General features: G+C 47.8%; 1 protein-coding gene across 1 annotated transcript in view; it reads right to left on the bottom strand.

Annotated features, from left to right (window-relative positions):
* CAPN5 (calpain 5) overlaps positions 1 to 14545 on the bottom strand; it is a 55512-nt gene that overhangs the window by 36708 nt on the left and 4259 nt on the right. The window contains exon 2 of the mRNA XM_027741092.2: positions 1731 to 1907. Coding sequence (XP_027596893.1) covers positions 1731 to 1892 — 162 coding nt within the window. The 5' untranslated portion in view covers positions 1893 to 1907. The remainder of the gene's footprint in view (positions 1 to 1730; positions 1908 to 14545) is intronic.

Raw genomic sequence — 14545 nt, 5'->3', positions numbered from 1 at the left:
TTCTGTGCTTCAGCAGGGATGGGTTTGGACTAGGTGAGCATGACACCTTACAGGTGAAGAACATAAGGTCCAGAAAGCTTTCTTGGAAAGACCTCATGCTGTACAGAGCAAGGCAGCAAAGGATGATACCTGACTGAAGACCAAGAGCTACAAGTGAGATGAAAGCCAGAAAAGCAGATAAAGAAAAGCTCTGAGATGCTCAGCAGAAGACAAGCAAAGTTTGACCCTCTACAACTGGATCCAATTATCTGTCATTACACATAGGAGTGAATTAATGTATGTGTCCCTGAATGTAAACCAATTCATGTCACAAATACATCCTTACCTTTTAGTCCCAGAGAAAATTATTTAGAAATTCTCAGGCATCACCTGTCTGCTGTGTAAATGGGATGTGGAAGGCATGTTCATGCCCCTCACAGTGAGACCAAAACGTGGTGGGCCCTGACTTCAGAAGTCAGCTGTACACAGAGCATCTTTCTCCTGCAGTAGACAAGGGAAATAAACTAAAACACACACAGGCTTTCCACAAACTCCGTGACCAGGAAGAGCCAAAGGCAGAGCAGAGGGGAGTGAGATCTCCTTCCACAAGGAGCCCAGTGGGATGCTGGGGGACTCAGCCCCTCTGGCCACATAGAAAGAGTCAGTTCAGCTCCATCCCTCCCTTCACACAAAGCCTTTCTGTTCACACACCCCCCAAGACTGCCCTGGCTCAGACAGACACAGCTCTGTCTTGCTGAAGGCCAGCTGATTTTCCAGGCTGTCAGCGGGGGCGAAGATGATGACGGCAGCTCAGGCAACCCTACAACGCTGAAATGTCACCAAGCTGTGTGTGGAACAGCATGGGCTGGGGAGAGAGGGCTGCTTCTCCCCACAGGCAAGGAAGGAAACTCAGATGTGTTAGATGCTGGGCTACTGCCACTCCCCAACCAGTTATTGTTGCTCCCTGTGATTCCTTGTACTTCATGGCAGTCAGAGTACTGGTCTCATCGTCAACCCCAAGGAGAATGCCATACCAGGACATACAAATTCCCCACAGTGCCCTTAAGTCCTGATGTGCATCCTTTGGGCAGGCACTGAGGATAGCAGAAAAGGGACTGGCAATGTTAGCCCCAGCCTCCCACAACCTGCCTCCATGATAGATACAGCAGCATGGAGGAGATGCAGAGTGCTTTTTCCAGAGGATGTGGGTTTTGAACATGAGTGGAAGGATGGGTATGACCACCCACTTCCCCAAAGACCCCCAAACCACCTCACCTACCCAAAGCTTATCTTCTTTTGTCTTTCCAAATGGACCACCAAGAGTATTCTAATGGAAGGTATCCCTGCCCATGGTAGGAGGGTTTGAACTAGATGGGTTTGAACGCAAATCATTCTGTGATTCAGAGATAACACTTTGTCTTGCTGGACCCACCAGCCTTCACAGGAGTACCCAATACCAACCTGGCTGCAAACCATCTCTCTGGTTTATGCATGTGGCAACTGAGTCACTGAGAAGCCTCCTTTGCTCTTCGACCTCACTGTGGGCAGAAAAGCCTGGACCTGAGTTCAGCAGGTCTCTCTGGCACCCCAGAGGCTCACAATACCAGTTCCGGGCAAACAAACCCAGCTGGGGAGAAACGTTGACTGGGGCTTGATGCCTTGGCGAAGGATGCACGGTGCATTTTTAGGAATGCCTGAGAGCAGGGGTGGTAGAAAGCAGCATTGAGGGGCAAGGGGATGGATGCACTTACTTTTGGTCGCTTCCACTGGATGCCCTGAATCCTTGACTTGTAGAAGAGCGAGTCGTCATTGGCAGGGAAAAGCGGGTCCTCAAAGAGCTGCTTCCGCCGCTGACACTCCTTCTTCAGGGAGGCGTAGCGCTGGTTCTCGTATGGCTTCACCGAGGAAAACATTCTTCCCCACTAGCTCTGGAGGACAGGCAGAGCGGGAATGAGATGGGGAGGGTCTGACCAGGAACACTCTGTCCTTTTCTGAAGCATCTGAGTGGCAGGACCAAGACACTGTGGGTGAAGACAACCACCTCTAAGCCCAAGTGTACCTTGCTGACACCCTGGACATGGGACTACCATTTCTCACAGAATCACAGAATATTCTGAGTTGGAAGGGACCCACATGGATCATCGAGTCCACCTCTTAACAGAATGGCCCATATGGGGATCAAAGCCATGACCTTGATATTTAATCACCACTATGTTCTAACCAACTGAGATAATGTCCCCCAAGTTGGCCAAATACCACCAACACAGGCATAGTAGTAGATGTTAACTGGTGTCCTTCTTGGTGAATTTGTAACTCTTTCGGGAAAAACACAGCTCTCAGAGGCCAAGGAGGAAAAGACACCCCCTGTAAGATGGGTGTGCACAGGTTTATGGGGGCTGAGCCCTACCCGGAGCTCCCCCGCCACGCAGCCTCGAATCACAGACGTGTGTTTCATAATTTTGTCAGAGACACAAATTTCTCAGTAGACTTTATCAGATCTGATTTTAATTAAAAAAAGGCCTCCTAGCAGAGCACCACGTGTTTCTGGATTAATTATTCTTTCTTGACAAGTGCCTTGCTTCCAGGGCAGAGACACGAATTTAGCAATCCACATGACAGCAGGAAACCACTGCCCAAATGTCCCCCAGAGAGAGAGCAGCACCTCTCCATAGCTGCTCCACCACCTCTGCTCTTTGGGCACTAGGTATCAGCCCTCAGGTCCTCATCTCTCCACCCCGCAGTGCGAGTCACCTTGTCCCCATGGCAGGCACAAGGAAAAGGGGAGTTCTGCATTGTCCCTCTACTCGATTACAGACTTTTTCCAAAGCTCCTTCCCTAAACTTTCTCTGTATTTATAACAGCCATGTACAACCCTTACCTATCCCCAAAATGGGATGTTCTCTTTCAAATGTTGACCACTAGTGACCTTAGTCTGTAAACATCTAGTATGGTTTCCTAAAGAAATGGGAATTTATGTGCCACATAACCGTAGAATTACAGAATTGTTTAGGTTGGAAGAGACCTTTAAGGTACCTAGTCCACTTGTTAACCCAGCCCTGCCAAGTCCACCACTAAACCATGTCCCTAAATGACATAATCCCAACTGCAGTCTCCAACATAGTAAAACTTAGGGTGCCCCATCCAGTGGGTGGATGCATCCAGCAAGCTGATCTCTCATTATTCCTAGTGAGACATATAGAAACCATATGCTTATTGTGGTATTATCATTTGTAGTGGGATAATGAAGTTGTGATAATGGCTAATTGGAAGCAGCTAATTTGTAAAGAGTCAAAATCCCAGGGATTATATAATCACATACAGTTGGGCATCAATTTAGGATGCCAGCATCCCTAAATTGATCCTTTGTTAATGAATCACTAGGATTAGCTGAAGAAAAGTAGGTATTTGAGAGCTAAACTAATGTTCATTCTGATCACAGCAGTGCTCCAAGAGCATCACCCACCCAGCCAGGCTTCTCTCCTCTGGGAGAGACAAAACCACATCACTTCTGCAAAGCTGAAGAGTAAAACACAGGTTTTAATCGACAGCATTTATCAGCCTGATTACCAGCACAAGTGCTTATCACTCAGAGCTTAAGTGAACCCAAAATGATCCCCTTGTTTGCTGCTCCACTGGTCTCTGCTACTGAGGATCAGTTGCTAAAGCAGCTTGTGGGGTGCTTTGTGCCAGCCAGCCACCTTTCTCCAAATCACCCAGCATGTCCCAGCCTCAGGCCATGAGATGCAGCCACTGCAAATAACTGTAAAAAGGCGTAATTAAGCCTTTAATTAAAAATAATCTGAACTGCAAGAGAAGCACCACTGCACAGGATGGGCTGGGGCAACAGGTAGATGCATCTCCCAGGAGGAGATCATAGACACTGGATGGCCAACAAACCACCTACTCCAAGAACATTTAATGATGATCCTCCAAGATTGTTGATTTGAGATTTATAGTTTATAATAGCTTGCAGGCCAGAGACAGGGAGAGCAGCTCTGTCTCCAGCACAAGTGTTCTCTTTGGAAACCAAGGCTAGGACCTGGCCTGCATAGGGCCAGTTACACAGGTATTAATTCACACAGGAGCCTCTGAAGGCAGCTCAGTGATGCACTGAGGTGCTGCGGTATAAAAGGTTTATAGTGATGCTCCTGGTATTTTCTCCTTGGCATCAGCACCAGATGCTTTTTAGCATCTCAGATGCTACAAAGAGACCCACATACATCATCTGCCCTCAGAAAAGCCTTAAAAACAAATGGCCTGATATCAAAACCTGAATAACAAACTAGATTTACTCCTTGTAGAAAAGCTGACAGCCTCATTGAGCAGTCAGGGAATGCACCCAGTAGTCCAAACCACCTTGCTAAGAGGGCCAGGGAAGGAGCTGGCCTTCAGATCTTCAGCAGAGGAAAGGGTGAAGGACGGGGGACATATACCCCCAGGGAGGTCATGGGGACATCTTGGCACTGACCAAGCTACTTTTGAGTGACAATCAGGCAGGACTTTCACAGTGACAGCGATTCACTGCTACAGAGAGACACAGAGAAAGCAGCAGTGCTGGGAAGGGATGGTTGGCAACTGCCTTCTGCAGGAATACAACAGGCTGAGAGAGTAGAAGGATGCTATTAGCTGACATGCAAGATGAATTGTTTGGATGGGTGCATGAGCTGGGCTGACATATGGAAAAGGATATTTCCATTGGAAGTTGAGCAGAAAGAACCAGTGAGATTTAGGAAGCGAGCCTGGAAAGGAGGGGAGAAGGGAGGTCTGGTGCCTTTGTGAAAGCCATGCTCAAGTTAAGGTAGGAGTTTTGGGTTTGATGTAGGAGATGCTGGATGCTGCTCTGTAGCCCGTACCATGGCCAAGGGCTGACACTTGGCTACTCATTCATAAAATTACTGCTACACCCTGCAGCTTGGAGCTGTGCTTTCCAGTGATCCTTGCAACACTGACTTTCACAAGACACCCTCAGCAGCATCCATCCCTACGAGAACAAGACTGTGGTCTTCTCAGCCAAGGAGTTCCAGCTCTTCTGGTGCTCAAATTAGCCCGAATTCTGCCCTGCTATCCCACCCCACAGCAACTGTCGCCTCACCAGCCATCTGTCCTCACTGCAGGGCTGCTCTCACATGATGGTGTGTAGATGGACTTAAGTTGCAAAGGAAACGCCAAGCAGAAGGCAAAGGGATACTGTTCAGGATAATTTTTAAAAAAACACAAACGACAATAAAACCACCTTGCAAAATAAGTAAAAGGAAGGTGTGGGGAGAATGTTCTTAGGGCAGTGTTAAAATTCATTACTCTCCCTAATTTGCAGCATTTCATGCTTACTAGAATGTCAGCTCTGCCACATTAAAATGCCCAAGGGCTGACTAATTACTCTTTGCTTTCTTGCCTTCTTGCACCAAGATCAGATGCTCCAGGGGCACAAGAACTGGGCATTTTTATACTTGGTTTGAATTAACAACCCTACACTTGCACATGCACATGTTTGTATGTCAGCACGGAGGGGAATCTGCACTCACCACTCTTAGCAGAGCTGAATTTTTGGAAACAGTGGTCTGATCCAAACCTCAGTCCTGCCATGAAGCAGTTAAAGAGGAAATTATTTAGTCGGAAGACTGAGCCAGACATGACTCAGGGGTGTTGTGGACTTCCCTTTTCACCTCCAGTATCATCCAGGTGTTCCCGCTTCTGCCAGCTGGTAACAACCAGGGCTCTAAACACTGCAACAGGGAGAAGGATTGAAAGTGCTTGCATTGGCCAGGACCACATACTTGCTGAAAGGCTCTTCCTTCCTCTGCCACAAAACTCTTCCTCTCCTTCCCTTCCAGCTCAGAGGCTCCTTTACCACTGGTAGCTGGCATGGGCTCACCACACTTGTGTTACTGCAAGGCTGCACCCCGGCCAGGAGCAAATGGCTCCTTGCTTGTAGATCCTACAGCTGTCTGCCTCTAGGTCAGACAAAACACTTGTTCTTAGAGGACAGAATCTGCTGCCCTTGTTCTCCAGCTAGGTTGTCGCTAAACAGGAGACAGCCTTGATATCACATTGCAAAGGCATAGAGTCAGCCAAGGAGAAGATGAAGCAGGAACCAGGCACGTGGTTGCCCAATCCTCAACAAGGTGCAGTATTATGGGGGAAACCTACAACCCTGCAGCTCAATAGTGGGGTGTTCAGAGCAGCCAGGCATTTTCTAAAAATGTTACTTAAATAACTTTTTCCAGCCTCTTTGGGTGTTTCTATTGACAGACATGGGGTAACACCAGGGTTATCCTTCTACCAACCAACACAAAAGTCCAGCTCAGGAGAGGAAACGCTGTTAATGCAAGAAGAGCTTTATACACCTTTTCTCCAGGACCCAGGAAAGAAGCAGCTGAACTGTCACTCACTGTCTAAACTGAAGATAAGCACTCCACACCTCTTAGCCAACATCTCTATGCCAACAATGAACAAAAAAAGCCTTAAGTCATCTTAGAATCATAGAATGGTTTGGGTTGGAAGGGACCTTCAAGATCATCTAGTTCCAATCCCCCTGCCACAGCTTCTCTGGGCAACCTGTGCCAGTGCCTCATCACCCTCAAGAGCTACAAAGTGACATCAGGACCAGCAGCACATCATCCACAGCAGGTCTGAGCTGCGTTCCCAAAGCCCTTTCCCACTCCCAGCTGTACATGTACTATAGCTTTGCTTCGGACTCCAAGTGCTGTGGCCCAGAGCCAGCAGCACAGTGCAGCATCCTGCATTAGCAGTGTCCACAAGGAGTGGAAGCTGAAGCCACACTGATGGAAATTAGAAAACAAGATATCATTTCTTATCAAATGGACTGAGGTTAACCAGGGAAGCTAATTCCTATGGGAAATTATAGGTAGCTCATCTCCAGATGCTTCTGAGCTCAGTCGGACATCTTTCCAGAGGAGATTCTTTATCCAAAATTCAAATTACTGAATATTTGCACTGAAACAAAACTGTTGAAGAACAGAAGGCTAAATATCCCCTTCTGGCCTTTATCTCATCCCTTCATTGGGTCATACCTCTGTTCTCATTTAAGAGCTAAAAACTCCGCTAAGCTAAAAGTGAAATGATCATTTTTACTCTCAATTATATTTATTCAAGTTCTGATTTTGATCAGTGATTTGCTGCAGCACAGATGGCATCTAAATCAGGATACCTGAACACGGCACCTTTCAGCCAGAGGGTTAATCTTGCATAAGCACACATGGGGACAAGCTGTCTCCCCTTGGAAACTGGAAACTCAGGGTAGTGGAATTAGCATCAAAAATGATGGGGTTAGGGGCTGTTTGTTCTGAGCAAGTAAACCCTCTGCATCGACATGGCTTTTTGCAAGCACATAAGTACAACAAGTGTCCCCTGATGAATCCTGCTCCTTTATGGAGCAGGAAAAAACACCCTCTGCAGTGATCCTGGTCCCTTCTGCAAAGCACTGCAGGACCTACAAAGGAAGGTATCGCTAAACAGCTGGCTATTACTGAAAAAAAAACAACTAAAAAAAATGTCCTTTTGACAAGGGCTTGTAGTGATAGGACAATGGGGAATGGCTTTAAACTGAGAGTAGATTTAGATTAGGTATTAGAAAGAAATTCTGCCTGGTGAGGCACTGGCACAGGTTACCCGGAGAAGTTGTGGCTGTCGCCTCCCTGGAAGTGTTCAAGGCCAGGCTGGATGGGGCTTTGAGCAAGCTAGCCTACTCAAAGGTGTCCCTTCCTGTGGCAGGGTGGCTGGAACTAGATGGTCTTAAAGTTACTTCCAGCCCAAACCATTCTATGGTTCTATGAAACAAAAAAGTAATCTTTCATTAAAAAGTGCATTAGCAGCACGGCCAGGGAAAGGACAGGGTCACGCCTTCTAAGAGAAAGCTACTGCAAGTGACTCCACATCACCAAAATGAGCCTGGCTGCCAACATCTGCACAAAATCAACTGATGATAAGATCTCACATTTGGAGGCTGTTTCCAGCAGTGCACAGTAATTTTTATCATACTTGCTTTATTTCCTCTGGTGGTTTTTTTTTTTTTTTTTTCTTTGTTCCTTTGTTGCTTTACAGCAAGCTGACAGCATGGGGAGAGGCATAGCTAGCCAGCAGGTTTGCATGCAGTGTAGCATTCAGATATGTTTTTTCCTGGGAAGACCAGGGTTATCAGGAGGGTCTGGGCATCCTTGAATACCCATTTCCTGCAGGAGCCAGCTGGGTGTGATGACCAGGAGCTACCTTTCTGCTTGGATACCTCACACTGGGACAGAGGCCTTTGGCTCTGGACTTCCTCATTCCATGCAGATATGAGTCACCCTTTGCAAACACAGTCAGATGTTGGAGCTGCCAGAAGAAAAGGCAGCCCCACACTGTGAACAGTCTCATAACCCTTCCTTGGTGGTGAGCTCTGACTGGCAAGAGCTTTGGACACAAATTGGGCTTATGGTACCAGCCTGACTGGCCCTTCTGTTCAGACGTTAAGGTCAGATGGGACCAGGACAGATGCCTGAAGGTATCCTGGCAGAGGCAGGAGTAATAAGCTCAAAGCAAAGCTAGCAGCACTATCTCCCACTGGACTGGCAAATGAAAGAGGCTGGAGGGACACAGCAATCGCAGGAAACGGGGTAGAACAACAGCAAAACATGGTGGCAGAAAGACGTACCCAGAACAGTGGAAAGAGGAAGGCGGTAACAAGTCATCAGGAAGTCAGCACTGGCTGAGAAAAAGTAGAGAGATGCTGAAAATATTCACCACTCTGGGTAAAACTCATCCCAATCCACTCATGGTTTGGGGAGAACAGAGAACCTCAGTTTTGGGTACCCACACATGCTGTTTGATCTCTGAGCCAGCCTTACTGGTTGTGTTATGTTAGGCTTGTTCCCCAAGTCACAGCAGGGTTAAAAACCCTTGGAGATCAGCAGGAGTTGCAGGGCAAGCAACAAAAGGTGAATTAAAGGGCTTTGCCAATGCCCAGTCCCTGGAGACAGCCACCACTTCAGTAACCCCTCATGCCCCAGCACACCGTGACCCTGGTTAATAATTACAAGGAGCAGCAGAGAGCACCAGCAACAACAAAGCACTCCCAAGCTCACTTAGGAGCCATGGAGCCTCCAAAAAACCCCCTTTGTGTTAGAGAAGGCAGGAACCTTCTCCAGCACATGATATTGCTCAAACAGAGCAGGCTTTCAGGCATCGGAAAAATACAACCTAGGAAGAGCAGACTCACACATGCAGAATTAAGCCACCTCCATCTGTGGTCATCCAGCCACATGGCTCTTGCTTACCCTGAGGGCTGTTATCCGACATGAGGATCACACTGAACACAGACCACCCACACCATGACGTTACAGAGGTGCTGCGCCCTTCTCAGCATCCATTTTGATCACCATTGTGGAAAAGAAAAGGGGGGAAAGGAGGGAAAGGAGTGAAGGGGGTAGAAGGAGAAGAAAGGACATTATCTTTGCAGGAGTGGACTGAGCATGTATTTTTATTATTTATTCAGTGTTTCTAATTGAACATCTAGACCAGCTACTTTTAAATCTGGTCACACTGACTCCACTGGAAGCCTTACATCACACAAATATACTCAGACTGGTTTTCTTGCCAAGTGGGAAAAAAAATTATGGTCTAAAGGCAGACTTGTACCTTCTTGAGGTGGACAGAGGAAAGGACAGAAGAGTCACAGGGCATTGCTTGAGGTAGCCAGGAGAGCATTTTTCTTGGACATTATGGGTCAAAGAGGTGCTTATTTAAGAGGTTGGGTAAGTGGAAAATTCATTCAGAAAACTCATCAGTAGCGCAGATAAAATGCAGCATGTCTCCATGCAAATGCTCTGCCTTCAATAGCTTCCACAGCCTCTGGGATGATTAAAGCAATTGAACTTCAAAAGATGCACAGAGACCAGTGCAGGAGGAGCAGCAGAGATAACAGGGCTGCAGCTACTCTGTAGGAGAGCCAGTGGAGGCAGCTGGATCCTGCAAGATCATCCCCCCCCAGGCTAGCTGTGATGTTTGTCCCTCTGGCTGATCCAGAGCATCCCTCCTGCAGTTTCAGGCCTGTTCACATCATAACATGCCCTATCCCTGGAAGTGTTCAAGGCAAGCAAGCTGGTCTAACGGATGGTGTCCTTGCCCATGGCAGGGGGGTTGGAATCACAAGGTCTTCAAGGACCCTTCCAACCCAAACCGTTCTGTGATTCTATAACACTGTTCCCAAGGCTGTGGGTTTCTTCTCTCTCCCTCACCTTCACCCCTTCCTGCAGGCAGAGTCCAAAACTCTGTCCCCTCGGAGGCCTGGAGGTACAACCAAGTCCTTTAGGTCTCCTCTTGAGAGGCTCCTGGCCATACCAGAAATGTATTCCTTGACCTGTTCCACTTAAAACCAAGCGGGATGCAAACACCCCCTGCAATTTCAGCTGATGAGGGTACCCCATTGCCTCTGACAATGGGCTCTGTCCCAACCCTACAGCTCCTAGCTCCAAGTCAGGATTCAAACCTTTGCCAAGATTCCCAGCTTTGGCTAATAAACCATTTTAGTATTTTCTCTTTGCCTGACCCAAACCTGAATACAAGCACCAAGGCACTCTGCTCCTTGTCCTTTTCCAGCTTGGGTCCTCCACGTTCAGTTTGCTCTTTGATAGGCCCTTAAGCCCCTTGCAAGCCTCTTTCCTATAAATTCCACAGCCACGACAGCAAATAACGAGACCAGATGTGGGTGCTGACTGATAAGAGCATTCTCTTGTCTGCAAAACCTTTGGGATGGCCCAGCAATATCTGTGTTGTTTTTTTTTTTTTTAAATTTTACCTCCTTTTCTCTCACTGTCTTTAATAAGTTTTTCTTTCTGTAACTATCTAAAGCATCAAGAGTACAAAAGCTATAGTTAAAGGCTCGTAGCAACTGATGGTGCTAGTGCTTCTGAAGAGGGAAGCCTCTCTTAGTTATATTGGACCACCTCAAATTTGTGAGATTTCTTAGAAATCCTTGTTACTGGATTCACTTGGCTCTTGCCAAGTTGAAAGGTCTGAACCTAAGTTCCCACTGCCTTAATCTGAGCTCTCTTAGGTGGTTTTTACCTCTTCATGCATAGCAGAAATACTCTAAGAGGGATTTAGGTTTAGATCAGAAATTAGGAAGAAATTCGCCCTGTGAGGGCAGTGAGGCACTGGAACAAGTTGCCCAGAGAAGTTGTGGATGCCCCATCCTGGAAGTGTTCAAGGCCAGGTCGGATGGGGCTTTGAGCAACCTGGTCTACTGGAAGGTGTCCCTGTCCATGGCGGGGGGTTGGAACGAGATGATCTTTAAGGTCACTTCCAAACCAAACCATTCTGTGATTCTATGATTTATCTGTTTTACAATGGACAGTGGCCTCCAGAAAGCATACAAAGTCTCCATGTACCAATACAACATCACCTTAGGTGGGGGGGCGTCACATTCTGGTGGAGCACCCACCTTTGTTTGCTTTTGCTTCCCAGAACTGCTGTAACAGGACAAGCCATCAGGATGCATCTGTTCCATGCAGTCCAGAGGGAAAGGTTGGACCTCTGCACCCACAGGCTCCACATGGTCTTCTGAGGCCCTTCCTTTGGTAACTCAGAAGACAACCCTGATCTTTGCTAGCCCTTCATTAACATCCCAATCTGTGTCCTCAGGCAGGTTCCCCAGGTGAAACTCATTACCAAGTCACAACCATGAACGGTGAGACCAAACCCTTGCCCCTCATGCTGCAACTCCAAGCTTATGTTTGGGGGCAAAATCCAAAAATCCCTGCTCCTCTGAGAGCATTTACTGCCCTCTGGCACTCACCCTCCTGAGGCTGCCCAGGGACATCCCCCTAAGGGACATTTCCCCGAGGCTGGGATCACAGAAACCACCATCAGAGATAAAAAGCAGCCATCCACCCAGCTCAAATATCTTTCAGATCATGGAATGGTTTGGGTTGGAAGAGACCTTAAAGATCATCTAGTTCAACCCCTCTCTTCCATGGCCTTCCACCTTTCAGATGAGGATTCCTCCTCTTTTGAAGATCTATTGCTTTGTTGCAGCCCAGGATGGCTGGTGCTTGCTCCTGCAACCATGGCTAGCAGCTGGATCTTCCATCTCTGCTCTCACTTGAACAAAAATGCCCATCACTGCTCTGATGCATGCCTGGATTCTCTGCACAAAGCTGGAGTGGGGACTGTCTTGTTGGCAGGAGGTGGCTCTGGCCATGTTACTACCGCACAGTGAACAGCAAGCAGGAGACGGTGGGCTGAGCACAGGGCTCTGGGATGGGGAATTAAGCTCCTGCCTCCTCTCCAAGACTTTATCCTGCTGGAAGTCCTCATTCTGTATCTCTTTAGACACCCTCTGAGCTGAAGCAGCTGAAGATGTACCCTGTGACATAGGGAAGAGTTTCACTTCCCTGCATGGGACAGGAACCCGACGCAGCCCCGTGTTAGATGTAATAAATCACTGCTCTCCTGCTCCTGCATGAAGACCTGCCAGGAAGCCAAAGGCAATACTTGCTGGGCAAGCAGCCAGTGGCCACCATCCCTATCCCCATCCCCATCCTGTGTTCATGTAGCAGCGGTCACCTGGCTCTGAAAAAGCAGAGTTTGTAGCTGCAGCTTTTATAATTTCAAGGCTTCCCTTTTGCTCAGCAGAGAAATCACCCCCCTTAATCACCCCTAGGCAATCCTCACAGTATTTACACATGTTCAGACAACTGGTAGGACCAGCTCTTCAAGGCTTTGGGAGCAGCAAGTCTGCAAACACTTCATAGGAAGCTCTTGATTACCAGGGTGTGCCTTGAAAAAATAAAACAAACCAACCCCAAACCCTGAGCAGCAAGCAGACATGCATCCTTCTTCTCTATTGGAGACTGGAGGCAACAGCGGAACAGCTCAAGATGGGCTGTGAAGGGATGGAGTCAACAAGAGCCACCTGAGTCCTGCACCATGGAGTCAGGGAAGCTCAGACAAGTCAAAATATGATGTAAGCTGGGACAGAGGGTGCTTGCTGCAAGGGAGGGATATGTTTTGTCACTTAGGGCAATCACTGTATGGATTATTTGGAGATGTAACAAAAAAACCCAACAACGACCCCAAAAACACAGTGGGGGAAAAGCATCATAGTATAATGGAAGGCCAGGCAGGAGTAGAACTGGAGCCATGCCCTTTTCACCTGGAGATCAGAGACCTGCTGCCTGTCATGCTGTAGCTACACAGAAAACAATATTCCACGTCCCTTTCCCTGATGGTAAAAGCACAATCCTGGCCTGGGCTGCTGCAACCTTGTTTGCGCAGTTAGGGCCAGATTACAGGATAAACCTTGGTGGAATGAACCAGGGCTGCAGCCTTCCTCACCTGAGGATGAGCTGCAGCCAGCCAAGGAGACAATTTCATAGAATCATAGAATGGTTTGGGTTGGAAGAGACTTAAAGATTATCTAATTCCAACCCCTCTTCCCTGAGATACCTTCCACTAGATCAGGCTGCTCAAAGCCCCATCCAACATGACCTAACACTTGCAAGGACTGGGCAGCCATAGCTTCTTGGGGCAATCTGTTCCAGTGCCTCACCACCCTCACAGGGAAGAATTTCTTCCGAACATCTAATTTAAACCTGCCCTCTGTCAGTTTGAAGACATTCTCCCTTGTCCTACCTCTCCTTGCCTTTGTAAAAAGTTTCAACTCTCTCGTAGCCCCTTTATGTACTGGAAGGGGCTTTAAGGTCTTCTTGGAGCCTTCTCTTCTCCAAGCTGAACAATCTCAACTCTCTCAGCCTGTCTCCACAGCAGAGGTTCTCCAGCCCTCTAAGCATCTTCATCCCTCTTTTGGTGTAATTCCAACATGTCCATGTCTCTCTTCTGTTGGGGGCCCCAATAAGCTGATAAAGTCCCTGGATGGTGAGGAGAAGGAGCCGTCCTCCCATGCATCATTTCAGAGCTCCCCATTTAAGGTTTTCAGCCTCCCAGCATGGGGCAGGGTTAAAGTGGTTGGGATGCTTTATAGTTCCCGTTGCCTTTAACCTTCATTCTCAACAGATTGAAGTCACAGGACAGGAGGAAACAGTGATGATGCTCAGATGGATGGTGGAAGGACTAAAACTGGTCATTTTTGCACAAGGGCAAATCAAGGGGCAGGGAGAGCTTTTTTTCTGCCAGAAGAGTATTTTAAGATAAAGTGCATCAAAGTGTTATTGAACTGGGACAAAAAAGCTGCAGGCAGGGGCTGAGGAGCTCAGTTCAGCCCCTCTGAAGGGCTGGATCAGGCCCAAAGGAGCCAGTCTCTGACCTAGATGCTGCAAACCCCACGGGTTCCCAGCACGGCTTTGCAGGGGTATCATCTGTCACATCTCCAGCCCAGGAGGATCCCCAAAGCATGAGGATCTGCAATATTGGCTGAAAACTAATGCATCATGCAGAAAATCATAAGCCGTAAAGTCTCCCTGGCCACAGAGTGTAGAGTAGAAAGGACTTTTTCCCAGAGACGGTGAAAAACTCAATGGCAATGATTCCTATTTCCCCATGACCTCAAGAAGTTATCCCCCTATCAAGTCACCAGAATTAGGGTGCCTTCTACAGTGCAAGACAATTTAGT

Source organism: Pipra filicauda, unplaced genomic scaffold (assembly GCF_003945595.2).
Source record: "Pipra filicauda isolate LSUMZ 115617 unplaced genomic scaffold, ASM394559v2 scaffold183_size1465899_pilon, whole genome shotgun sequence".
Lineage (NCBI taxonomy): Eukaryota > Metazoa > Chordata > Aves > Passeriformes > Pipridae > Pipra > Pipra filicauda.
Note: the sequence above shows the minus strand (reverse complement) of the source record. Positions and strands in the feature narration are given on the sequence as shown.